The following is a 24,519-nucleotide window of genomic DNA, read 5'->3' on the forward strand; positions in this document are numbered from 1 at the left end:
CATGGTGGTAACGAAAAGGGATTTGTGCAACAAGTCTAATAGGCAATGCATAGAATTAAATGTAACAGATGATTAGGTAAGAGGATCTCAGATTTAATAGATAATGGCAAGTAGGGATAGGATAAAGGCAAAATTATGCATAATGTTTTAATAGGAGCCAAAGGCATGGTGGGTAATATATCTGAAAGAACAAGCCAGAGGCACAGCGATGAATAATGGAGAAACGGGCCGCGAGCATGATGGGTAATGGCCAGAGTTAATGGACCCGAAGCATGACACTTAATTAGAGAAAGTCCGGGAAAATGATGAGCTGAGGCGGTAGCAAAGGGCTAAAGGCAGTTCAGACAATGAAGCCGAAATGAATGGGGCAAATGCATGCTGGGAAATGGGACAGGAATGAATGGGCCAGATATAGAAGCCGCAGTGACGCGGGGAGCCGACGGTATGATGGGTAACGAAGGGGTGGGTCTAAGGCTACAGTTGCGTTGAGGTAATGAGGGCATTGTGGGTAACGAGAAGCAGAGCAGAGTTCACAGAATTGATTAGCCTTTTCCCGAGGCACTGTGGGAAAACGCAGCACTTCCGGTTTTCGATCCGGACTAGAGACGGTGCCCCCTCCGCCGCGATGCTTGGTGGGACGCGAGGCCTGACCTTGCTGCCTAGCAGCCTCTACGGTGCAACCCATATTTACCCGTGTCCTTCGACCCTGGCACATTAGCCAATAGAGAACAGGCTAATACGTCACCAAAATTGATCCCTCTACAACCCAGAGCCAATAAGGATGCTTCAAGGGCCAAACAGACCACTTATCTCGGCGTTCGTCACGGGGCGGAGTCAAAAGCGAGGACTCCTTCAGGAAGGGGCAGGGCTTCGCGTCAATGGGCGTTGCAAAGTGCTCCGCACAGGCCAATGACGAGCTAGGACCAGAACCCGCGGCACCACGAGCCAATAGGCGAAGGCGCCCCAGCCATAGAAAAGGGAAAGGACCCCTGACTTACCGCTTGCAAGTGGGGACCAATAGAAAAGAAGTTTGAGAGAGATGGGTGGAACTTCCAGCCATGACTCCAATAGAAAGGCCGGGGCCTCAGGGCGGTGGGTGGACTCCAGGACACACTGAACCAATGGGCTAGATAGGGCGGGGTGACAGTGGCAGCGGCGGCAGCAGCGGGTTAGGTTGCGTGCGGCGCACGGGGTGAGAGCGGAGCCCAGGCTGGGAGCAGGCACCGCAGCCAGTGAGAGACGGGGTCCCGAACAGGGCGGGGGCTGCCTAGGGCTGAGCCCGGGGCGAGAAGGGCCTGACCCCCGCCCTCTGACATCTCCTCTCGCAGGCGACCATGGGGAACGTATTGGCTGCTAGCTCGCCGCCCGCAGGCCCGCCGCCGCCGCCTGCTCCAGCCCTCGTGGGGCTGCCGCCGCCTCCGCCCTCGCCGCCCGGCTTTACGTTGCCGCCGCTCGGGGGCGGACTGGGCGCCGGGCCCAGCGCGGGCCGAGGGTCGGAACGGACTCCCGGGACTGCAACCTCCAGCGCCGCTGGGGCCGCTGAGGATGGGGCCTGCGGCTGCCTGCCCAACCCGGGCACATTCGAAGAGTGTCACCGGAAGTGCAAGGGTGAGGGGCGAGGGTCCCGCCAGAGTGTGACGGCCCAGATCTCTTGGGAAGGGGGGACACGGGGGAACCTTAGCAGTCGGCGTGCACCATTGGAATCGTTTAACCGAGCTTTAGGTGTTGACGTTGGGATCGGATGGTGGAATGGCGAGGCTGGGGCTTAGAACTGTGGAATCGAATGGTGCAGTGTCAGGATGGAATGTCACAGCAGTAGAGAAAAGTCTGAGGGAGCTCAGGAGGCCCGCGCTCACTAAGCTCGATTCATGGGTGTGATCAGGAAGGGAACTGATGCCCAAGGTCACAGGGTCAGCAAGGGTCCCAAGAGGGGTGGAACCCAAGGCCTTTGGGTCCTGGCTTGGCATGATTATGACAGCAAGAGTGGTAGGAGCTTATTAATGTGCGCTATTGTGGTATACAGCACGTGTTAAGTCATTAAATCTTCGGATCAGTTTCGTGTGGCGGATCTCCATCTAACACATGATGAGTTTGACTTAAACCACATGGGTCTTGGACTTAGGCAGAGGCCCTGGCCCTGTCCACTAGGCAGTACCTCCCCTGTCTTGTTCGGGATACTTTTGTGAGATGTTCTGTGGACGTGGAGAGAGCTGGGGGTGTGGCCAGGAACGAAGAGGCTTGTGTAGAGTGTGGAGTGTGACAGCGTTTCTCTTCCCTAGAGCTGTTTCCGATTCAGATGGAGGGTGTCAAACTTACAGTCAACAAAGGGTTGAGTAACCATTTTCAGGTGAGCCTTCCCAGTGCCTCCCCTGCATCTGCAGTACAGCCCGAGTCTCCTAAAGGGCCGTGTTCTTTAGTACTTGCAAAGATACAAGGTCAGACTGACTACTTAATGGGGCCAGTGGTAGGGTTTGGGGACCCAGAATCCAGGCGTGCCCTTTACCCCATAACATCCTGAAAGAGTGAAGTGCCAGCTGTCCGATCCACTCCAGCACAACTTTTCTGAGTCTCATAGGCCACACCTCCCAGCTAGGGAGTGGTGTGGCTTCGGTGGAACACAGGGCTTTGCTCATGCTAAGTACTCACTCTGCCACTGAGCTGTGTCGCTAGCCCCACGCTTTCCAGTCTCCATTCCTGCCCAGTCCAGAGACCCCATCTGCCAGCTCAGACTGGCACCTACTCCACAGCCCCTCCTCCTCCTCCTCCCAGGTGAACCACACGGTAGCCCTCAGCACAATTGGGGAGTCCACCTACCACTTCGGGGTCACGTACGTGGGGACAAAGCAGCTGAGTCCCACAGAGGTAGGTTCTTTTGTCGCTCATTGTGTCTTTCTTAGAATAAATATGTAGCCAAACATCCAGCTAAGGAGGCTTCATTGGGAGGTCACTGCTGCTGAGGGCCCTGTGGGCACTGGGGGTTAGGGACAAGGTGTACTGGGCCTCAGGTAATTCCTCCACCGGTGTCCCCTGAACCCCTCCTGTCTGTCTGTCCCTGTGCTGAGTCATGCTGGGGAGACAGGGCAACTGCCACAGCATTGTCACCAGTGAGTACCTGTAGTGGGCAGGCCTGGGCTGAAGATTAGGCAGCTCTCTGGGTGCCAAACTGGGTGTTCACACTTTCTCTAAGGGGCGCTGCAGAGCCATGAACAGATTAGAACAGGAAAGAGATGCTCTCATCTGCTGTACGCTTGACATGTAGACCTCGGGCTGCCCTAAGGAGGGTGGATATTAGAGTGGGATGGGGGCACTGCAGGCCTGGATGGGGAGGGGTGGTGCTGAATTAGGTCCTTCTAATTATTACTGAATTTTTGCTTCCCTTCAATAAATGTCTGCACTCAGCAGATCTTTGCATTGGACCCCTAGTCCATGCCCGGCCTTGTGCTGGGACACAGCAGTGACTGAGATAGCCATGGGACTCACATTTCAGTAGGACGGGACTGTCCTGCTCCTAGAGAGTAAAAACCCAGAGTCGACAGGGTTGTGATGGGGGGGACCCAAAGGCTGTGGGGGCTTCAAGGGGGTGGAGCACACCAGTCAGGGGCCCACCACCTAGGCTGCCACTCACGTCCATAGTGAGACCTCTGACCCTTGACCTCTGACCTGCCCTCTACCCCCCAGGCCTTCCCCGTGCTGGTAGGCGACATGGACAACAGCGGCAGCCTCAACGCTCAGATCATTCACCAGCTGGGCCCCGGCCTCAGGTCCAAGATGGCCATCCAGGTGAGAGGGTGCGCACCCTGCTGCCCCACAGCCCGGCGCCCCACACACACACCCCTCTGCTCACACGGCCCTCCCCTACAGACGCAGCAGTCGAAGTTTGTGAACTGGCAGGTGGACGGGGAGTACCGGGGTTCAGACTTCACCGCAGCTGTCACCCTGGGGAACCCAGACGTCTTGGTGGGTTCAGGTAAGAGGTCAGGTGTGAAGGGCAGTCACAGAACCCCTGTTCCAGCTGTACCCACAGATCCATTCTTTTTTTTTTTTTGGTATCAGGGATGGAACTGAGAACCTTGTGCTTGTGAGGCAGGCATGGTGCCACTGAGCTAAATCCCCGTCCCCCAACAGATCCATTCTGACCTCTTTTCTTCCCTCTGAGAAGTGGCTGAAGTAGGACTGACTTTTTAAAATATGGTAGCGCCAGCACTCTGAGAGGCTGAGGCAGGAGGATCACAAGCTCAATGTGGGCAACTTAGCAAGACCTCAAAATGAAAAATTACAAAAGGGGAGTTCAATCCCCAGTACAAGGAGAAACAAAAGAAAAAGGAAATGGAGCTATGTAGTGTCTGGGGTAAGGACAAGGGTTGGATCCCCAGCCCTGTGCTGTGTGAACTGTGAAGTGGGCCTGTTTCCTGCTCGGTCCAGGCTGCCCACCAGGTCCTGAGTAGGTTAAAGAAGTTCACATGCGCTCCAGGCTTTGTGTGATGTTGGACACATGACGGGCACTGGCTTCCCTCGAGCTGTGGCCAAGGGCCGTTACTCCGGGAGCTGGGGTTATGACGGGGCACAGAGCACATCCCAGGGTTACAGGCCGAACACAGCTGGGGAAGCAGGCAGCCTGGGATGGGGCTGAGGGTTCATGTTTGGGTTCCGTCTGGAATTGTGGTCTCCTTTCAGTTCCTTTTTTTTTTAGTACCCCTTGCAGTACTGGGCATTGAACCCAGAGATGGCTCTACCACTGAGCTATATCCCCAGCCCTTTTCAAAATTTTTATTTGAGAAGATCTCGTTAAGTTCCTCACACTGTGCTAGAATTTATAATCCTCCCATCTCAGCCCTGCACCACCACACCTGGCTCGTCATTATTTTTCCTGTGTTCATTTTTTGAGTATTTACGGAGCATGGACTATATAGTAAGTATTCTAGGCACTGAGAATAAGATGGTTAACAAGAGAGCTAAGTTTGTCCTTGGGGAGCTTCCGTCCTGCCGGACAGACTCAAGTAAAGCAGCACCTGCAGGTGTCAGAGGGGGCTGGTTGGGGCTTGTGGGAGAGCACTGCACAGCACACCTGAGGCCCTGGGTTCCAGCTCCAGCACTGTGCAAGAAAACATGTCAGGAGGCTGGGGATTTAACTCAGTGGTTCCGCCGCCTGCCTCACAAGCACAAGGACCCAAGTTCAATCCCTGGTACCAAAAGAAAAAAGAAAACATGTCAGGCTGGTTGTGGTGGTGCAGGCTTATAATCCCAGCACTTGGGAGGCTGAGGCAGGACTATCACCATTCCATCCCAGTCCAGCCTGGGCAAGTTAGTGACTTAGTGAGACCCTGTCTCAAAAAAAGCGTCTGAGATGTAGCTCAGTGGAAAGGCTCTGGGTTTAGTCCCCAGTAATGTGAAAAGAAAGGGGCTCTGGGAAAAGACTGGGACCTGGGAAGGAGTGGGCAGTCCTGGGAGAAGGCCTCACTCTGCAGGCGACATCTGAACCAAGCCTGAAGGACAGGGAAGGAGCCAGGCGGGTGGCTGGGCAGACAGCTCTTCCGGGTAAGGGAGCGGAAGGGGCAGGGCCTGTAAATGTGTTAGGAGAGGATGGTCACAGGGCCTTTCCTTGAGCAGGGCTGGGGCGGCTCGAGGGTCTGACGGCTTCTGATGAGACTCTTGTGACCCCAGGGGCTTCTGCTCCAAGGGCAGGGAGGAGTGAGGTGCAGGTGGGTTCTCAGCGGAGCTGATGGGCTTTGCTGACAGTTGGGTGTGGAGGATAAGAGAGGAGGTGAGTGACTCCAGAATTCTGGGCCTGGACAACTGGAAGGACACGGAGCCACCAGTCACGGGGTTTGGCTCTGCCCCACCATTTCCTGTCAGCACACAGACTGTCACTGGGTAGCAGAGGCCACCTTCGGTTGTGGAGGGGCCAGGCCCTGAGATAAGCTGAAGAGCACCAATTACTGTTTGGGTTGCATGGGGACAGGCACCTCCTGACTTCTGTCCTCCTGGTCTCTCCCTTGCTGTTCCTGTTTTGTTTTTAAGTGTGTTTTTGTTTTTTGAGACAGTGTCTCACTAGGTAGTTCAGGTTGGCCTTGAACTCACTGTGTAGCCCAGGCTATCACATAGTGATCCTTCTGCCTCAGCCTCCTGGCTGGGATTACAGGCATGTGCCATCACACCTGGTTCTGGGTGTCTTGTCTTTAGCAAGTACTTATTGAGTGTGTACTATCCACACAGTATTGTGCGCACTAAGGGTATAGCGGGAACCAGAGCGCTAAGGCAGGCAGCCCTTGGGGTACTTCATCCAGTGACAGGCACAGCAACTATCTGGCTGTCAGCTGGGGACCATGCCAGCTGGCCGGAGAGTACCTGCCCAGCGGCGTGTGCCATAGCCAGGGCTGTGGGGTAGGCTGGGGGCCTGGGGAGTCCTCACCTCTGGCTAGGGCGTTGTCTCAGGGCACCAGGCAGCGTCCCTCCAGGTGAGGTGGCCCCAGGTGGCATCTTCCACTGTTGCCACCCTTGGCATGGGCAGCCTTCACCCTGGCCTGGCCCTGGCTGAGGGAGCAAGTAGCAGCATCCATGCCAAGCCAAGGCACCTGCTGACCACCCACCCAACAGCTTAGCTGCCGTGTCCACCCCCAGGGCAGGCTCCCAGTGCCCACGGCCACCCTGGCGCTTTGTCCCTCAGATCCCCCAGGCGTCACCTCAAGCCTAACAGAAACAGGCCCTTCCGTGCCGAGCACTCCAGTCACTTGTCAACAAAAACTTCGCCAGCCGCACTGAGCCTCGGTGTCCTCTGTAAGTGGGCACAGTGGGGTCACTGGCCACCTCTTGGCGAAGCAGTCGATGAAAGCTGTCTCTGGCCCTGCATCCGCAGCTGGAAGCATCACTGTGTACTCAGGTTGCCTGATGTCCTGCAGTGGGCAGGACCCTCTGGGTTTCGTGGCCCCCCTTTCACCGAGGAAGGGAGGCCCAGGGTAGGTCAGCCGCACAGGTTGGTTGGGAGCCAAATGTGGCCGGACCCTCGGAGCCTGTGCTGCATCGCTGCCCCAGGTCTTGGCGCCCTGAACGCCCCGCCCAGCCGTGTGCCGTGCCTTATGCAGTATGGGGCTGCCAGGCCAATGGGAGACATTTCCCCTTTTCCCCCCAATATTGGGGATCCAACCCATCTACCACTGAGGTACATCCTCAGCCCGTCCCTATTATCTAGCCCGGGGTGACCTTGAACTTGGGGTTCCCCCTCTGTGGGCCTCCTAAGTAGCTCGGATTACAGATGTGTACTACTGCACTTCGCTAGAGTCATTTGCCCTTTTTTGTTTCTCATTTTTTGAGATTAAAAGTCTCATTGTGTATTGCACACTAGCATTGAACTTGGGCCAATTCTCCTGCCTCAGCCTCTTTTTTTGTTTTTGGTACCGGGGATTGAACTCGGGTCCCTGCACTTGGGCAGCAGGCGGCGAAACCACTGAGCTAAATCCCCAGCCCCTGCCTCAGCCTCTTGATGCTGAAATTACAGGCATGTGCCACCCCGCCTGGCTTTTGTCTTTAAAATCGTATTGATGCAATGTGTTCCTGTTACGAAATCCCACCTGGGACCCAGGGGTGATGACACAGGCCTGTAATCCCAGCTCTCTGGAGCCTGAGGCAGGGTGGCTGCAAGTGGAAGGCCAGCCTGGGCTACATAGCGAGACCTTGTCTCAAAAAAACCAAACAAATCCCACCTGGAAAAAACTGGGGTTGCTGTGAAGACTTTAACAAAGAGGGACAGGGACAGGGACCAGGGACAGCCTCTGTAAAGTGGCAGTGTCCAGAGGGAGGCTTGGGGAGGTGAGGGAAAGATGAAGAGCACATGAAGAAGGCACCACAGGCCAGGCATGGCAGCACGTGCCTGTGATCCCAGGGACTGGTGGCTGAGGCTCGAGGGTCCACGTGCTAGTCCAGCATGAACAACTTAGACCCTATGTCCATTAAATTCATTCATTTTTGGTTTTTGTGAGACAAGGTCTTTAATATACCAGGTTGGCCTTGAACTCATTGTGTAGCCTAGGCTGACCTGGAACTCCCAGCAGTCCTCCCACTTCAGCCTCCAAAGTGCCGAGAGATAGATTGGGGCCGGGGATTTAGCCCAGTGCTTCTGGCGCCTGCCGAGCAAGTGCAAGGTCCCGAGTTTGATCCCCAGTATCAAAAAACAACAACAAAAGTGCTGAGATTATAGGCTGTGTCACCACGCTCAGCTTCAAAGTAAAATTTTTAAAAATGGGCTAGGGGTGCAGCTGAGCACTGGGGGTCAGGAGGTCAGGAGCAAGGCCCGTGGGCCTGGGTACACCTCAGGCAGAGCACGTGTCAGCCTTTGTGAGGCTGGGGTTCCACCCCCAGCACCACAGTAAAGGAGAATGGGGCTCCTGAGCTGGGATGAGCTCCACAGCAGAGAAGGGGGTGCCCTGGGGTTGACTGCTGTGTGCCACAGAACGCTGTTGCTTACCCGCCCCATTGAGGGCTGAGGGGAATCTGCCATTGCAGGTGCCTGCTACGAGGTTACCGTGGGGCCTTTGCGGGTCAGGCCCTCTGTTATCCACTCAGTGCCGTGGCAGTGGTGGCTCCGGGGGTGGCATGCTGGAGGGGAGGGCCAGATCTGGGAAGCACTAGTGCAGGCCAGGGCGAGTGAGGTCGCCTGGGTGGTGGGCTGAGGATGTGGCCCTGCTTTGATGCTGGCCCTGGCCCCAAGTCACACTTGGGGCTTTGCAGCTGCACTGGCGACCCATGGCAGGCTTTGCATCTAAAGTCAGGCCTGTGTTTTAAGCAGATCTCTGCCTATCGGAGGTCCCTTGAAGAGGCCCAGAGATGAGCTAGGGGTGCAGCTCAGTGGGAAGCCGGGTCCTGTTGGTCAGGGTGTCCTGGGCCTCAGTCCAAATACTTACCGTAGCAGGGATCAGAGATTCTAAGCTGACAGCTCCATATCAAGCATAGGTGGCTCCTCAGTCCCCCTCAGCTGGACACAGTGTCCCAGCAGAGCGGTGCTGGTGGGGTTCAGCAAAGAGTTCCCGAGGCAGGGTCTGCGAAGCTGGGGGGAGAAGGGGTTGGTAGCTTGAGCTGGCCAGGCCCTGCAAAGGGACTGTTGGTCCCCTCAGCCCCATCTGGCCCCATCTTTGGGGGTCCCTGCCAGTAGGGTGCCCCTCGTGCATCTTGCACCAGCCGTACTTGTCCTTCTGGCTGGGTGGGTGTCCTGACTGGGGAGCCTTCAGTCTCTGTTTCTTCTTTTGTGCAGTGTGGGGGATGGAACCCCGGGCTGTGTGCATGCCGGGCACGAGCCCTGCTCCTGAGCTGCGGCGCAGCTCTGATTTCCCCCATCTCCCTGTCTCATCTGTGTGTCATTCATTTCCTGTGTCTGTCACTTGCTTCCTCCCTGTTTTTTGAGGCTCCAGACAGTCAAACCAGAATCAGGCCTTGGTCCAGGGGTGGCGTCCCTGCCACTGAGGGGGAGAGGAGCCCTGGCTTGGGCTTCAGTGTGGCCGCCCCAGTGTAGTGAAGTTGTCATTTAGCCTTCATCACAAGCCCAGCAGCAACTGGGCTGTCAGAGAAGTGGCAGGAGGTGGCAGAACTCCAGGGATGGGGCCAGGACTTGGGCCCCAGCTGTTGCCTGGCCACTGTTCCTCCTGACTACTTGCAGCGAACGGTGGCTCAGAGCCCAGACCCTGCCCTCCTATCAGTGGTGGGGAATGGGTGCTGGCTGCTGGGCCATGTAGGGGGGATGAGCTCCCAGCCCCAGGCCTCGCTCCAGGGATGTGAGGGGCCAAGGAGTGGGCGTGGGGCTTCTCCAAGGAGCACACAGCACAGCTGGGCCTGGTGTGAACCAACTGTCTGCCCCCACAGGCATCCTCGTGGCCCACTACCTCCAGAGCATCACACCGTGTCTGGCCCTGGGCGGAGAGCTGGTCTACCACCGGCGGCCCGGGGAGGAGGGGACTGTCATGTCTCTAGCTGGGAAATACACACGTGAGCTGGGCCTGGACCCCTGGGGCTGGGGGGCGGGGAGACTCCAGAGTGTGAGGGTGCAGCCCAGCAGCCCAAGTCCCCATGTGACCTGCCCCTGCCCCCACCCTGTTCTCTTTCAGTAAACAACTGGCTGGCCACAGTGACGTTAGGCCAGGCGGGCATGCATGCAACGTACTACCACAAAGCCAGTGACCAGGTGAGCAGGTGGGGTGATTGGCGATACCTCCCACCCTGGGCTGGCTTGCCCAGAGCCCAGGTGGGCGGCTCACCCCTGGGCCTTGTCCTGGCTTCTCCAGCTGCAGGTGGGCGTGGAGTTCGAGGCCAGCACAAGGATGCAGGATACCAGTGTCTCCTTCGGGTACCAGCTAGACCTGCCCAAGGCCAACCTCCTCTTCAAAGGTAAAGGCCTCAGTTTCCTTGCAGAGAAAATAGATAGGAGGTGACAGAAAACAGCAGTGTGAGGGGCCTTCTGTGGGCCTCTGGGTTGCCCTGGAGACCTTGTCAGGACGTGGGCTGGGGACCCGGCCTGGAGCTCTGGCGGATGTCAGCCAGCAGCCCTCTCCCTTCTCTGTCTCCCACAAATGGAAGGCAACTGGCGAAGCTTCCGACCCAGCCTGCTCATCTCACATTAGGGTAACAGGCTCACAGAGTGTTCACAGCCAGATGCTTCACTGCAGGTGACTCTCCCACCTGGTGGGGCCCCGGTGTTTCAGGTCGGGTGTGTAAAGACCACCACACACCCCCCTTGGTCAGCCAGGCCACGACTCAGCTGCTGCCGAAGCCACTCCCCCTGCCCGCCTCAGGAGGGGCCACCCCTAGAATCTAGTTCTGTCTCCCCAGGGCGTACTCACTCATCGGGCAGGGCTCAGTGGCGATCCTTAGAGGAAATTTCAGTCTGGCAACAACAGATCCTGAGCACTGCTCTGGACCCGGCCTGTTGCTGTGGTGCTGGGGATAGCGGTGACCAGGCCTCCTTGTCCCAGCAGAGGGCCTGGTGGGGGAGATAGTGACTCAGCATGAGCAGGACTTGGGGGCGGGGACCCTGGTCACCAGGACGAGAGCTGGGGCACATCTCATCCTGGCCGCCCCTCCCCCAGGCTCCGTGGACAGCAACTGGATCGTGGGTGCCACACTGGAGAAGAAGCTGCCGCCCCTGCCCCTGACGCTGGCGCTCGGGGCCTTCCTGAACCACCGCAAGAACAAGTTCCAGTGCGGCTTCGGCCTCACCATCGGCTGAGCTTGCGCCTCAGATCCCGCCTCCGCCCTCTCCCCGCGGAGGGCGCCCCAGCCCCCCTCCTTTCCCTCCCTCCTGGGGGTCGGGGGCAGCGGAAAGGAGGGGGCCACCACCACCCAGCTGAGGAAGGGTCCTGGGACCGAGGGTCCTGAGGGCAAGGGGCAGCGAGCCCAGTGGGCCTGGGGTGCCCGAGGGGATTCGGCGTCCAGGAGCGTGGATCCTGAGCACCAGGGCGGAGGCTGCAGCACAACCTCAGGGAGAAGTGGCCTGGCGTCCCGGCCGGCCTGTGGAGCCAGCCCGCCGGCCAGCAAGAGGAGCTCCCCGCCGACAGCCCGTCCCGCCCGCTCTCCCCTCTACTCCTCGGTATAAATCATGTTTATAAGTTATGGAAGAACCGAGACATTTTACAGAAAAAAAGAAAACGAAAAATACAAAAAATATACGTGAAACAAAACAGTGGCAATGGGAGGCCTGCTTTTCTCCAGAGTCCTTGCACATTGCTGCCCAAGCTTCCGACGGTCGCCGGCAGGGGGCGCGGGTATCACAGGACCGGCGCCGGGCGCCCTGGTGGGGGGAGCCTGGCCGGGGATCACAAGGGCGCCCCATGATTTCTGCCCTGCCTAGGGACATCACACGCCTTTCCTCGCCCGAAGAGCGGGCTCCTGAGGTCACTCACCCCTTGGTGACCTGGCCAGAGTGGCTGCAGAGGACTTTGCCCCGGCAAACTGAAGCAAAGGATGACTCAGTGTGGAGATCCCCGGGGGCAGAGCTGACTCTTGGTCCTCAGGTCCCAGGAAAGGCAGGATGTAGAGAGGGGTCTGAGTTTTCAGGAGCTTCAAAAAGGATTCAGGCAATCCGCAGAGCTTCAGGACCATTAAGGGATGGGTGGGGCGGTCCACCCCCACCCCCCCGCCCCGTCCCCCCTCTCGGCTCTGCGGAGTCAGGATTTTTCCGAGTGGGGCTAGGTAACCAGGTCCCTGACCGCTCTGCAGACGGGAACTGACACCCTGCCCGGAGTCTGGTGGAGCTGGTGAGCACCGATGACCCCTAGTAACCCCCCGCCTGTGCTCTTCCCGGCAGGGTGCTCTGAGTTCAAGGCAAACACAGGGCCTGGCCCGAGGCCTCCCTGGCCCTGCAGTCTATCGTGCCTGCCCGCTTTTCTTCGTGAGACCTAATCTGGTCCTCCTGCTCCGGCCTCCCAGAATGCTGGGATTACCGCCTTCCGCCACCACGCCCACTGCATTTCACTTTTAATGGATAAAGAAACTGCTCAGAGAGACTGGGCCGCTGTCTGCCCACAGTCGCCCTGCGGGGCTTTGCTGCTTGGAACCCAGAGGAAGGCGCGGCGTGGGCGGCTCCTGGATCCAAGCAGCCCGAGCCAGCAGGGTGCTGAGCTCCCATTTCACAAGTGGGGAATGGGGTTCCCCGAGATGCTCGCCTGAGCCCTAGAGAAAGTGGGGCTGAAACCCACGTCCTCCTCATCCCTTTCCCGTTTTCCTCCCTCTCTCCTGTGTCTGCCCACGACCAGGCCCCTCCCCAGCTGTACTCATCCGCACGAAGGGAGGGCCAGGACACCCCCAGCACGGGGGGGGGGGGTCACAATGCCTCCCGCCCCACCCTCCGCCCTCCCCTGCGGGGGGGGGGGGGACGGCCGCCTCGTGACAGGGCTGGCCCAGCCCTCCCAGGCCGGTGGAGGGGCGGGGCAGGGGGGAGCCCTATAACTGGAGGAATCCGGGATCCCGCAGCCCTGCTCAGACCCCTGGGAGCCCCTGGACGTCCTTCTGCAGCAGCTGGTGAGAGAAGCCGTCCTGGCGCTGGGACCAGCGAAGGGACCTAGGGACGGGACCCCTTGGGCTCCAGGAAGAGTCGGAAGCAAGGAGGAAAAGGAGGGAAGCTCGGGAGAGCCCCTTGGAACAAGCTAAGAGAGGAAGTGACTGACCTTGGCCTGGGTCAGGACCCATGGGAGCTGGGGAAGGGCCCGGGGCATGGGCGTCTAGTCCGGCTAGAAGGCAGGGTGGGGCCCAGTTGTTGGGTGTGGAGCAAGAATTGGGCACCTACTGGATGCCCCTATCGTCATGAGACCTCCATCACTGATGGCGCAGGGATAGCGAGGATAGAGAGGACTTTTATGCGAGCGTTAAATTGGCCCCTAAATGGAAATTTGCGCTCAGACACCGGCTTGGAGCTTCCAACGCTCGGGCAGAGGATCGTGGGGCTGGACCGCGCCGAGCCCGCCCGGCTCCAGAGGGAGCTGGGGTGGGGGAGGAGTGGAATTTGAACCCTGAGAGAAGGAGATGGAATTTTGGCAATAGAGGTGTGGGGGGGGGGTGGAGAAGAGATAGTAGAAGACAAAGAGATTAAGTAGACCCGGGCAGGGAGGGGGACAGCTGGTGTTTTGTGATTGGACTAGGCTGGCCAGTGGGCCAGGTGAGTGTTTGTGATTGGATTAGGGTGGGGCAAGGGCCAGGCGCTGGAGGCGGGGCCGGCTTGGGTGGGCGGAGTCTGCACTGCAGGGATTGACAGTTCCTCCCTCCCCAGGCTGACCAATCGCAGGCGGGAAGATGAAGGCCCTGTGGGCTGTATTGGTGGTCACCCTTCTGGCAGGTATGGGTGGGGCCTGTTCAGGGGCCCTGAGCCTCACTCCACTCCATTGAAGCCCAGGGCCCCTTCTTCCTGTGGCCCATGAGAGGGAGGCCCAAGTCTGAGGCTCCCCACATTCATCAGCTCTGAGCAGCTGTTTTACTCTCTCTGGGCCTCTTTTCCCCACCCATATTGCCTGCCGTTGTCCATGTTACTAGCACCTCCTAAGGCTTTGTTGTCCAGTGTGTAGTGAGTAACTGCCAAGTGTCATCGATGTTGGGTTTTTATTGTCACCCCAGCATAGTCCTGCATGGGACACAGAAAGACAGTATGTGCTTGCTGGGTGTGGTGGCGCACACCTGTGATCCCAGCATTCGGGAGGCTGAGGCAGGAGGATCGCTGAGTCTGAGGTCAGCCTGGCTACATGGTGACTTCAAGGCCCTCCTGGACTACATCTCAAGACCCTGTTTCCAAAGCAAAACGAAATGAAAATACATGCTTGACAAGTGTGATTGCACTCCTCCCCTCCCTTCCCACTAAGGCCTCCAAAAGGCCGAGGGGCACTTGGGGGGCACCTAGCCCGGGTGGAGTCCTGTGTGTAGGACGTGCTCAGGGACCCTGACCCACCCTCGAACTTGCCCCACTAGGATGCCGGGCAGATGTGCAGCCGGAGCTGGAGATGCAGGAGCCAGCCTTGTGGCAGAGCGGACAGCCCTGGGAGCTGGCGCTGGGCCGCTTCTGGGATTACCTGCGCTGGGTGCAGACACTGTCTGACCAGGTGCAGGAGGAGCTGCTCAACTCCCAGGTCACCCAGGAGCTGACGTGAGTGCTGGCGCTGGCCTGGGACCCTCTCGGAGTTCGGTGCCTCTGGGTCTTGCCAAGCTCTGGTTTCTCTTGTCACTATCTCTTGGAGGGAGGGGTCTGGGTTTCGGTCCTTTTCTTCCTCCCTCTTTTCCTTTCCTTTCTTTTATTCCTTCTTTCTTTTTCGGGTACTGAGGACTGAACCCTGGGCCTCTGCAGTGAGCTCCAGCCTTAGCCTTTGGGATTAAACCCAGAGTCTTACAGGCACTAGGCAAATGAGCTACTGCTGAGCCACACCCCAGCCTCACCAGCCCCTTACTTGCAGCCTGGAATCCTCCTCCCTCAGCCTCCCAGAGTGCTGGGATCACAGGAGTGCTCCACCACACCTGGCTTCTGTCCGGTAGCTTTACCCCTCTGTTTCTCTCTGTTTCTGCACCTGTCTGTCACCTTCTGGGCCTCTCCCCTCCCTTCTAGACCTCCTCTGGGTCCCCTTGACCCAGGCCTCACTGCGCCCGCGTCCTCCCTCTGGGTCGCAGGGTGCTGATGGAGGACACCATGAAGGAGGTGAAGGCCTACAAGAACGAGCTGGAGGAAGAACTAGGACCGGTGGCAGAGGACACGAAGGCCCGGCTGTCCAAGGAGCTGCAGGGGGCGCAGGCGCGGCTCAGGGCAGACATGGAGGAGGTGCGCAACCGCCTGGCGCATTACAGCGAAGAGATGCAGGTCATGCTGGGCCAGAGTCCCGACGAGCTGCGCGCCCGCCTGGGCTCGCACCTGCGCAAGCTGCGCAAGCGGCTGCTGCGGGACGCTGAGGACCTGCAAAAGCGCCTGGCTGTGTACAAGGCCGGAGCCCGCGAGGGCGCCGAGCGTGGGGTGAGCGCCATCCGCGAGCGCCTGGGGTCCCTGGTGGAGCAGAGCCGCGTGCGCGCAGCCCTAACGGGCCAACCGCTGCGGGAGCGCGCCCAGGCCTGGGGCGAGCGGCTGCGCGGGCGGCTGGAGGAGGTGGGCGGCCGGGCGCGCGACCGCCTGGACGAGGTGCGCGAGCAGATGGAGGAGGTGCGCGCCAAGGTAGAGGAGCAGGCCGAGGCCTTCCAGGCGCGCCTGAAGGGCTGGTTCGAGCCCATGATGGAAGACATGCGGCGCCAGTGGGCCGATCTCATCGAGAAGGTGCAATTGGCCGTGGGCGCAAGCACCCCCGTGCCCAGCGAGGACCACTGAGCACCCAGCACCCACCCCGACCCACCCCTGCCCCTCGCCAACAGGAGGCGCTGACCCAGCTCCCTGAAGGGCCCTCACTTACTTAATAAAGATTCACTGAGCCTCGCAGCACCCACTGGGCCTCCGAGTATGATTCTTCACGGCTCTGCCTCGGTTTCTCTTTCCTTCCCCACACTGGCCACAGGGTTCCCGGTACTGTGGCCTTCACCTGTGTGTTGGGGGGGGGGGGTCTTCCTGCTTTTGTTTCAGCTCTCGGTTGTGATTACCTCTGTCCCTTTCTAAGTCTTATTTTATTTATTTTTTTATTTTTTTATGGTACTGGGAATTGAACCCAAAGCCTTCCCGCTGAGCTACATTCCCAGTTCGTTCTTTTTTCTTTTTTTTTTTTTTTTTTGGTACCGGGGATCGAACTCTCGACCTTGAGCTTGTGAGGCAGGTGGTGAATCCTCTGAGCTAAATCCCTGGCCTTTAGTGTTCCCTTAACACCTGCAGCACAGAGTCAATGTGACCCTAAACGCTGGGAAAGCAAAGCCTTGTTATTCCCTCTCCCTCCGCCCGCCCACAGGTGTGCTGGGACTCCGCCTCCTTCCCTCTCCAGGCTCTCTGTCCGCTGCTCCCCTTCAGGCTCATTTTCGGCTCCTGCTTTTTTCTCCCCTGTCTTATCTCTTCCTCCTGCGGTCTTCTTGCCTGGGCCTTGCTTTCTCTTTCTCTTCCCGCTGTCCTTAGTTATCCCCTCCACCACTGCCTCTTTTCTTCCTTCCCCGGGCTTAGCTGGGCATCGCTCCCTCACTCCCTCTGGGCCCCACTTCCTGCCTCACCCTGGTTCTTTGTCTTCAAAGTGTTGTCTACTTTGTTATCTTGTTTTTCTAGACAGTTTTGCTATGTAACCCAGTCTGCCCTTGGGATCCTCCTGTCTCAGCCTTCCAGAAAGCCAAGATAACAGATATGAGCCACCATGCCCTGCTGTTGTCTGCCCCTTCCAGCTGTCGGGTCCGGTGGCCAAGGGGCAGGGAAAACAGGAGTCAGCACCCAGTGGAGGTCAGGCTGAGAGCTGGGCTCAGGGAGGTGGGGGCAGAACCTGGGCGTCCTGCTCATTCCCCTCCCACCCCCTCAGTTCTCAGCCCTGGGCAGGCCGGGGCTTGAGTCTGGGGGCCTGGCCCAGCTCCTGCTGCCTTTGGCACAGCTAAACTCCGAGATTTCCTGGCAAGCTCCAGGCGCCTGCATGGAAGTGGCACCCCTCCCAGAGATGACTCACAGGTCTCCAGACCTAGTGGGCTGATGCCCAGGGCTAGGGCCGTGCCCTCAAGCCTCAATTTTCCCAGTGTCACTGAGGAAGGTAGCTGGTAGCCTCAGCAATTTTTTTTTTTTTTGAGACAGGGTCTCTCTATGTAGTCCAGGCTGGCCTTGAACTCACTGTGTAGCCCAGGTTGGCCTTGAAGTCGCAGGGATCCTCCTGTCTCAGTATCTTTAAGTGCTAAATCTTGAATGCTCCAGAGTAGAGAGGGGGTGTGTGTGTGTGTGTGTGTGTGTGTTACTGGGGAATGAACTCAGGGCCTTCACACTGAGCTGCTTCCTCAGACCTTTCTCAAAATTGTTTTATTTTTAAGACAAAGTCTCCCTAAGTTCCCCAGGCTCGACTCAGCCTTTCTGCCTCAGCCTCCCAAGTAGCTAGGATTACAGGCTGCACCACCATGCCCACTGTGAGTGTTGAATTGTAAGCAGACATGGGGTCCACCTTGCAGCAGGCCCAGTCAGACCTCAAGGAGGTGGAAGGGGGCTAGGGAGGGACGTCAGGGACAGGGACTGGCAGAGGGTGCTGTAGGTGGGATGGACAGGGCTGACCCCAGCAGGGAGCCCAAAGAGACAGCCAGGAGTCTGAGAAGTGAGATTACCTCTCACTAATCCCAGAATGTTCTTGTCTGTGACTCAGTTTCCCCATTTATACACCAGAAACCCATGTGGCTGAGGAGGATGAGACTGGCAAAACAGGGGGGTGCCACTCTAGCCTTGTGAGGTCAGGACTTCAGAAGCCAGGTGTGGGGATGCAGGCCTGTAATCTTAGCACTCAGGAGGCTGAGGCAGGAGGATCACCTAAAGTTTGAGGCCAGCCTAGTCTACATAGCGAGTTCAAGCCAGCCTGAATTATTTATCAAGATGCTGTCTCAAAAAAACAAAGAAAAAAATTTAAAAGGACACTGCCTGGATGTCTGGACCGTGCTGGGCTCTGTGGAGAAAGCAGGTCATCCAGCCAGGGGCCCTAAGGGACTGGAAGCTCGGAGCCGGCCCAGGCATGTTGCAATGCTGCCAGGCTGGCGTCTGTGCGATCCTTTTCACAACCACCCTCTACTCCAGAGCTGGCACAGTTGCAGGGTCCCAAGGCCAGCCACCCTCCCCACCAGCTTCGGGGTCACTGTTGGTCAGAGGAAGCCCCTCAGAAGGATATGCTGGTGGGGAGGAGGGTGGGAGCCAGAAAGGGGACGAGAGCAAAGGCAGTGATGGGGCATGGAGGGGGCAGGCGGAGAGGACTGGGTGGGGCTCCCAGCCCGAGGTCTGTGCTATCCTTCTGCACCCCAGACGGGGAAGAGACCCATCCCTGACAGGAAGAAGGGAGACTGGGGGAGGTAAAGTGAAGAGCACAGAGCCCAGGAAAGGGATGTAAAAAGAAGTAAGACCCATTATATACGTCCACCAACTCCCCTGCCCCCATGAAGGGAATCATTAGTAATGCCAATTAATAGAAATGTAAATGAGAAAGAAATAAACCCCAGAACCATGCACAATAATGTGTTCCTGGAATCCCTGGAATCCCAGGAAGCAGAGGCAGGAGGATGGCAAGCTTGAGCTCAGCCTGCACCATTTCGGGAGACCCTCTCTCAAAAAATAAAATATAAAAAAGTGCTGAAGATGGAGCTCAGTGGTAGAGTGTCCCGGGTTCAATCTCCAGTATGGGGAGGGGGGAGGAAAGAAAAAAGTTAGGACCCCCCGGAAAGCGCACAGGGGTGGCACTTCAGGGTATGGGGGCAGGAGGAGGTCCTAGGGTCAGGGGAAGAGTCTGAGCTGAGGGGAGGAAGCCGGGTGCGGCACGGCACACCTGTAACCCCAGCACTCCAGAGGCTGAGGCAGGAGGATCACCATGAGTTCCAAGCTGGCCTAGGCTACACAGTGAGTTCAAGGCCACCCTGCACTACATAAACTACATAGTGAGACTCTGTCTCAAAAATAAAAAGATAGAGGGAAGGGCAGGTGGAAGAGGTGCCCTGGGGACCCAGTGGGAGCTGGGCATGAGACCCATGGGGCTGTCACTGAGAGCCCCAGGAAAGGAGAGGGCTAAGGGGGGAGGGGAGGGACTGTCCCTGAGAGGCCCAGCGCCTGGTCAGACCGAGGTCGCAGTCCTGCGGGTGTGAGGAGGGGCTGCGGAGCAGCCGCCTCCGGGAAAGGTCAGGGAAAGGTCAGAGGAGGAAAAGGGGCGTGGGGCGGCTGGCAGGGAGGCTGGGAGGTGGGCCGCCCCGCCCTCTCCCTGCCGATAAAGACCGGCACGCAGCGCCCCCCACGGAGCCGTCCCGTCGCGCACTGGCCAAGGGTCCAGGTGGGTGCTGCGCGCCAGGAGGGTGGGGGTCCCCAAAGAGTGGGCTGGAGGGGCCGCGGTGGGGAGGGGAGCAGCCCACTGACCCTCCTCCGCCCGCCCCCAGAGTGCCCTCTGCAGACATGAGGCTCTTCCTGTCGCTTCCCCTCCTGGGGCTCGTCCTGTTCATGGCTTTGGAAGGTAAGAGTGGGATGTGAGACCCGAAGCCCCAGCCCCTCAGAAGGCCGAGGCGGGAGGATTCCAAATTGGAGCCCAGCCTGGGCAATTTAGTGACCGTGTCTCTAAATAAAATATAAGCCAGGCATGGTGGTGCATGTCTGTAATTCCAGCACGGGGGAGGCTGAGGCTGGAGGATCGCATGGAGTTCAAGTCCAGCCTGGGCTACAGAGGGAGACCCTGCCTCAAAAAAAAAGACTCAAGAAAAAAAAAAAGACTGACATTTCTGTACCCTCTGCTCCTCTCCCGGCAGGCCCAGCCCCGGCGCAGGCGGCCCCAGACTTCACCAGCACCTTGGAGGGGCTCCCCGCCAAGCTGAAGGAGTTTGGGAGCATCCTGGAGGACAAGGCCCTGGCAGCCATCGAGCACATCAAGCAGAGTGAACTTCCTGCCAAGACCCGGTCAGGACCCTTCCCAGGGCCGATGGCGGTGCTGTGGTCCCAGAGCTAGGTCTCAGGGCCCTCAGATACTGGGGTCAGGTTCCCCGACTCCCAGCCGAGCCCCATGGCCCAAGTGGTGCTGGCTGCTGTAGAGACCGTACTGTCCCTGTGCTCTTGAGAAAGGAGCGCCACTGTGAACCTCAGTCTCCTCACCTGTAAAGTGGGTCTCTCAGGAGGACAGGAAAGGAAAAGACCCACACACATGTGCCTGGCAGATTGTAAATGCTCGACCAGGCTGGACTTCAACTCACTCACTATTCGACCCAGACTGGCATCAAACTCACAGTGATCCTCCTGCCTCAGGCTCTGGAATGCTAAGATTATAGGCATCTGCCACCAGCCCCAGCAGGAAGGGACTTTTGGGGGGGCGGCGGCTACAGGGGATGAACTCAGGACCTTGTGCTTGTGAGGCAGGCATGGTGCCACTGAGCTAAACCCCCCAGTCCAGGAAGTGACTTTTAATTTGAGATCTGAATGATTGGGAAAATCCAAGCAGAACTAAACTGAAGAATGGTCCCAGTGGAGGGAAAGTGCAAAGGCCCTGAGGCAAGAAGGGCTTCAGATAAGGAGGACTTGGGCTTCCAGCCAAGAGAGGTTTAGGCAAAGGAGCCCGGCTTTGAGGTGCCCTTGAGGGAGTAGCATGGGCAGGAGCTCCCTCAGAGGGTCAAGAGAGGAGAGGAGTTGGTGCCAAGTGTGATAGTGCGCACCTGGAATCCCAGCTCTCAGGAAGCCCAGGCAAGAGGACTACCACAAGTTTGAGGCCAGCCTGGCATACATAGCAAAACCCTATCTCAAAATGACAAAAAATAAATAAATAAAAAGAAAGAAGATACGGTAGACCTTGAAAGTGGGGATGGGATTTTTAGCATCGGTTGCCCTGGTCCATCCGGGGAAACTGAGGCACAGGAGTCGTCCCACTCGGGGGTCCTCTTCATCCCACAATGGGGACAGAAATCCAGGACAGGGAAGATGAGGGCCTGGGGGGCACCCTGGGGGTGGCCACATGCGGTGACCCCTTCCCCACATCTCCCGACAGGAACTGGTTCTCTGACGCCTTCAGCAAAGTGCAGGAGAAGTTCAAAGCCACCTTCTCCTGAGCACCTGAGGGCAGCACCTAAGGGAGGACTCCTCTGTGATGCCCAGGTCCTCCCCCAATAAAGATCCTACCAAGATTCTGCTGTATGCGCTTCACTTGGGCCGAGAGCATGGGGCCACACCTTAGGGACCCTTGTGGGCACCCCCAGGTGGTTGTTTTGTTTTGTGGTACCGGGGATCGAACTTGGGACCTTGTGCCTACAAGGCAGGCAGCGGCGGAACCACTGAGCTAAACCCCCGGCCCTTGCTTTTGTTTTTTTGAATTGACAGTCTGGCTATGTAGCTCAAGCTGGCTCTGCACTTACGAAGTCACAGTCATCCTCCTGGCTCAGCCTCTCCAGCACTGGGATCACAGGTGTGCGCCACCATGCCCAACTAAAAGGCTGTCTTAACACACTGCATTTCTACAAGCCCATGTGAGAGAGGATGGCACTTCTTTTATTTTTATTTTGGGGAGGTTCACCCTGTGCACTGAGCTGCACCCCAACCCCTCCTAGCTTTTTATCTCCTTTCTGCCAGTGGTTACTGCCCTGGCCTGGCCTGACCACCTAATCAATTTGTCTGCCTGCTGTCTGTCACCCACTAGCACAGGGCAGTTTCCTCCAAGCTGTCTTGTTCCCTGCAGTGCCCCCAAGTCCCTAAAGCAGAGCCTGGCACATAGAAGGTACTCAGTAAACACTCCTTGCAGACTGGGGACAGAGTTCTCTGCTAGAGCCTTTCCCCAGCCCCCCAGCACAGGCCTGGAATCCCAGCTGTCTGGTAGGCTGAGGCAGGAGGATCTCTAGTTCAAGCCCAACCTGGGCAACACAGGGAGCCCCTGTCTCAAAAGAAAAAATGAAAAAAGGGGCTGAGGATGTAGCTCAGGGTAGAGGCCCTGGGTTCAAGCCCAAGTATTGCCAAAAAAAAAAAAAATCCCCAAAACATTGAATCCATGAATGAACCATTCATTCACTTCCCACGGAACAGCTGCAGGGCAGATGTGGATCACACTCACTACCATTCATGAATTCTAACCGCAATTTCCCGTTCCTGAATCGGACTTCACAGCCCACACAGCTGTTTTGGGGTTTGCACAAAGGGCCCCATCACACCAAGGCAGAGCCCCAGACTTACTGCAGTGGAGGTGGCACTCAAAGCCCCACCCTGACGCACACATGCAGAGGCAGCTGGGGAGGAGGACTCTAAAGGGCACCGGCCCAGCCAGGGGTCTCAGAGGGTGCCTAGAGGAGGGGTGATTGGGCTCTAAGTTTTGCTAACTCCAGTTAGCCAAAGAGAATTGCCGAAGCATGTTAGAACTCTACAGTGTTTGATTTGGTTTGGTTTTTTGAGACAGGGTCTCACTATGTAGCCCAGGCTGGCCTTGAAGTTGTGGTGATCCTCCTGCCTCAGCCTCCCAAGTGCTGGGATTACAGGGCTGTGTGTGCCAAGACCCTCTAAGAGCAACGCAGTGTCTTCCATGAATGTTTATTATACAAACATTAACTAACAACTTTGTATAAGAATGGATGAATGGGGCCGAGGATTTAGCTCAGTAGTTCTGGTGCCTGCCTCACAAGCACAGGGTCCCAAGTTCAATTCCCGGTACCAAAAAAATAATAATAGTAACTACTTTATCTGGCTTTTAATGTAAATGTATTGTATACCTAAAATGTACCAATGAAAGAATTTTTTTAAAAAAATGAAATAAATAGGACAAAAAAAGAAAGGATGGATGAATGGAACTGCTTTGGAAAACAATTTAGCAGTTCCTCAATAAATTAAACCACAAGCTGGGTGTGGTGGTGCCACACCTGTGATCCCTGCACACTGGAGGCTGAGGCTGGAAGATCCGAGTTGGAGGCCAGCCTGGAGTATATGGCGAGACCCTTCCTCAGAAAAAAAAAAAAGTTGAAGGAGCTCAGCAAATGGTGAAGCAGTTCCTCTCCTAGGATCCACTCAAAGAGCTGGAAACATCCATGTAGTGCCTTGTACAGGAATTTTCACAACAGTGCTACTCTTCAGAGCAAAATGTAGGATAACCCAGATGCTCACCAGCGGATGACTGGATGAACAAATCCACATAGTGGTACCTGTCTAGTGTATGCATCTAGACAGAGGAATATTATTCAGTCATTATAAAGAAGTATGGCCAGGTTTTTGAGAATGACAAACTGGACACCAGCCAGTAGCCGGGGAGGCTGAGGCAGGAGGGTCACAAGTTTGAGACCAATCTGGACAACTCAGCAACTTAAGACCCTGTTGCAAAATAAAAATAAAATGCCCTGGGGATATAGCTCAGTGCAAAGCCCCTGGGTTCAATCCCAATGCCAGAAAAAAAGAAAACAAGTGTGGACACATGATACCAGAGGGGTGAGTCAGGAAAACCATGCATGGTACGAGAGAGAAGCTGGATTTTGTATGAGTCCATTCTGTGAAAGGTGCCGAACGGGAATCCACAGAGGCAAAAGCAGAGTCATGGCTGCCCACACTGGGGAGGAGGGGAAGAGCCAGGACTGCTAGTGTTTACAGGCTTCCTGTGGGATGATGAGAATGTTCTAGAATTCCGGGTGATGGTTACACAACCTTGCAAATGTACTAGACCCTGGGGAGTTGCACAAAGTGCATGACTTTATTTATGGGTTTTGTAGTGATGGGGATGGAAGCCAGAGTCACACACATGCTAGACAGGCAAGCACTGTACCGCTGAGCTGCATTCCAAGCCCTAAAAGAATGAGCTTTATGGAATATGAATGAGATAAGAAAATGAATGAATAGAAGGAGATCTCCCGGGGGAGAAGGCAGGAGGAGAGGAGCATTTAGCTGAGCATGGTGGTTACGGCTGCTATCCTGGCCCTCTGGGAGGCTGAGGCAGGAGGATTGCAAGATCAAGTCCAGCCTGGACAAATTAGTGACTTAGAAACACCCTGTCTCAAAATAAATAATAAAAAGGGGTGAGGATGCAGCTCAGTGTGAAGTCCTGAATTCAACCCCAGTCTCCCCCAACACACACACCAAAAAAAGAAGACCATTTCAAACTCGTTTTCACCCCGGACTTCCCAGCATAACCCTGGGGAGGCAGATGGTTCAAGAGGCTTCTTAGAGTGTCCTCTTTAGAGACCTCCATAGAAAATGATCAAGGAGAGCCCAGCATGGTGGCACACACCTGTGATCTCAGCACTCGGGAGGCTGAGGCAGGAGGATCCCCATGAGTTTGAGGCCAGCCTGGGCTACAGAGTAAGACCTTGTCTGAAAGAAAAAACAGCACGAAAGAAAATGATGAAGGAGGCATGTATGGGGGTCCTGACTGGGGCCCAGAGGACCGTGGATTCTAGAGGAGAGGAGTGATTTTGGGGTTCGGGGCCGGGCCCTATGACTTAGAGGGTGCAGCCTGCAGGCTCCCAGAT

The 24,519-nt window shown here is 57.0% G+C and overlaps 3 protein-coding genes and 1 long non-coding RNA gene across 10 annotated transcripts; 3 read left to right on the forward strand and 1 right to left on the reverse strand.

Annotated features, from left to right (window-relative positions):
- Window positions 1–1,103: 1,103 nt before the first annotated feature.
- Window positions 1,104–11,662, forward strand: Tomm40 (translocase of outer mitochondrial membrane 40). 2 transcript variants are annotated; one of them, XM_021250955.2, is made up of 10 exons: window positions 1,104–1,232; window positions 1,329–1,608; window positions 2,280–2,347; window positions 2,770–2,862; window positions 3,679–3,780; window positions 3,862–3,967; window positions 9,847–9,969; window positions 10,089–10,165; window positions 10,266–10,368; window positions 11,067–11,662. In XM_021250955.2, the coding sequence occupies exons 2-10, from the start codon at window positions 1,335–1,337 to the stop codon at window positions 11,204–11,206; spliced, it is 1,086 nt and encodes a 361-aa protein (XP_021106614.1). In that variant the 5' UTR covers window positions 1,104–1,232; window positions 1,329–1,334; the 3' UTR covers window positions 11,207–11,662. The 2 variants fall into 2 exon arrangements, with proteins under 2 accessions (XP_021106614.1, XP_004873197.1); XM_004873140.4 differs by having other exon boundaries at window positions 1,162–1,608.
- Window positions 3,963–12,770, reverse strand: LOC106008524 (uncharacterized). Of its 5 annotated transcripts, none has more exons than XR_015447121.1 (6): window positions 11,880–12,770; window positions 10,821–10,960; window positions 10,239–10,385; window positions 8,895–9,037; window positions 6,410–6,853; window positions 3,963–5,793 (listed from the first exon to the last, which is right to left on the reverse strand). It is a non-coding gene; the product is annotated as an uncharacterized LOC106008524 (long non-coding RNA). The 5 variants fall into 5 exon arrangements; XR_015447120.1 differs by having other exon boundaries at window positions 6,410–6,882; XR_015447119.1 differs by having other exon boundaries at window positions 6,410–6,890.
- A 158-nt stretch (window positions 12,771–12,928) lies between these two features.
- Apoe (apolipoprotein E) lies at window positions 12,929–15,917 on the forward strand. 2 transcript variants are annotated; one of them, NM_001310296.1, is made up of 4 exons: window positions 12,929–12,996; window positions 13,742–13,807; window positions 14,431–14,605; window positions 15,121–15,916. In NM_001310296.1, the coding sequence occupies exons 2-4, from the start codon at window positions 13,765–13,767 to the stop codon at window positions 15,800–15,802; spliced, it is 900 nt and encodes a 299-aa protein (NP_001297225.1). In that variant the 5' UTR covers window positions 12,929–12,996; window positions 13,742–13,764; the 3' UTR covers window positions 15,803–15,916. The 2 variants fall into 2 exon arrangements, with proteins under 2 accessions (NP_001297225.1, XP_004873198.1); XM_004873141.4 differs by having other exon boundaries at window positions 12,955–13,152; window positions 15,121–15,917.
- A 3,327-nt stretch (window positions 15,918–19,244) lies between these two features.
- Window positions 19,245–21,213, forward strand: Apoc1 (apolipoprotein C1). The gene is made up of 4 exons (XM_004873143.4): window positions 19,245–19,388; window positions 19,492–19,565; window positions 19,855–20,002; window positions 21,078–21,213. Exons 2-4 carry the CDS (start codon window positions 19,508–19,510, stop codon window positions 21,136–21,138), a joined length of 267 nt encoding a protein of 88 aa, XP_004873200.1. The 5' UTR covers window positions 19,245–19,388; window positions 19,492–19,507; the 3' UTR covers window positions 21,139–21,213.
- Window positions 21,214–24,519: the final 3,306 nt, after the last annotated feature.

This window comes from Heterocephalus glaber, unplaced genomic scaffold (genome assembly GCF_053883595.1).
Source record: "Heterocephalus glaber isolate CG9 unplaced genomic scaffold, H.glaber_assembly_v1.0 deba00001744, whole genome shotgun sequence".
Taxonomy (NCBI): domain Eukaryota; kingdom Metazoa; phylum Chordata; class Mammalia; order Rodentia; family Bathyergidae; genus Heterocephalus; species Heterocephalus glaber.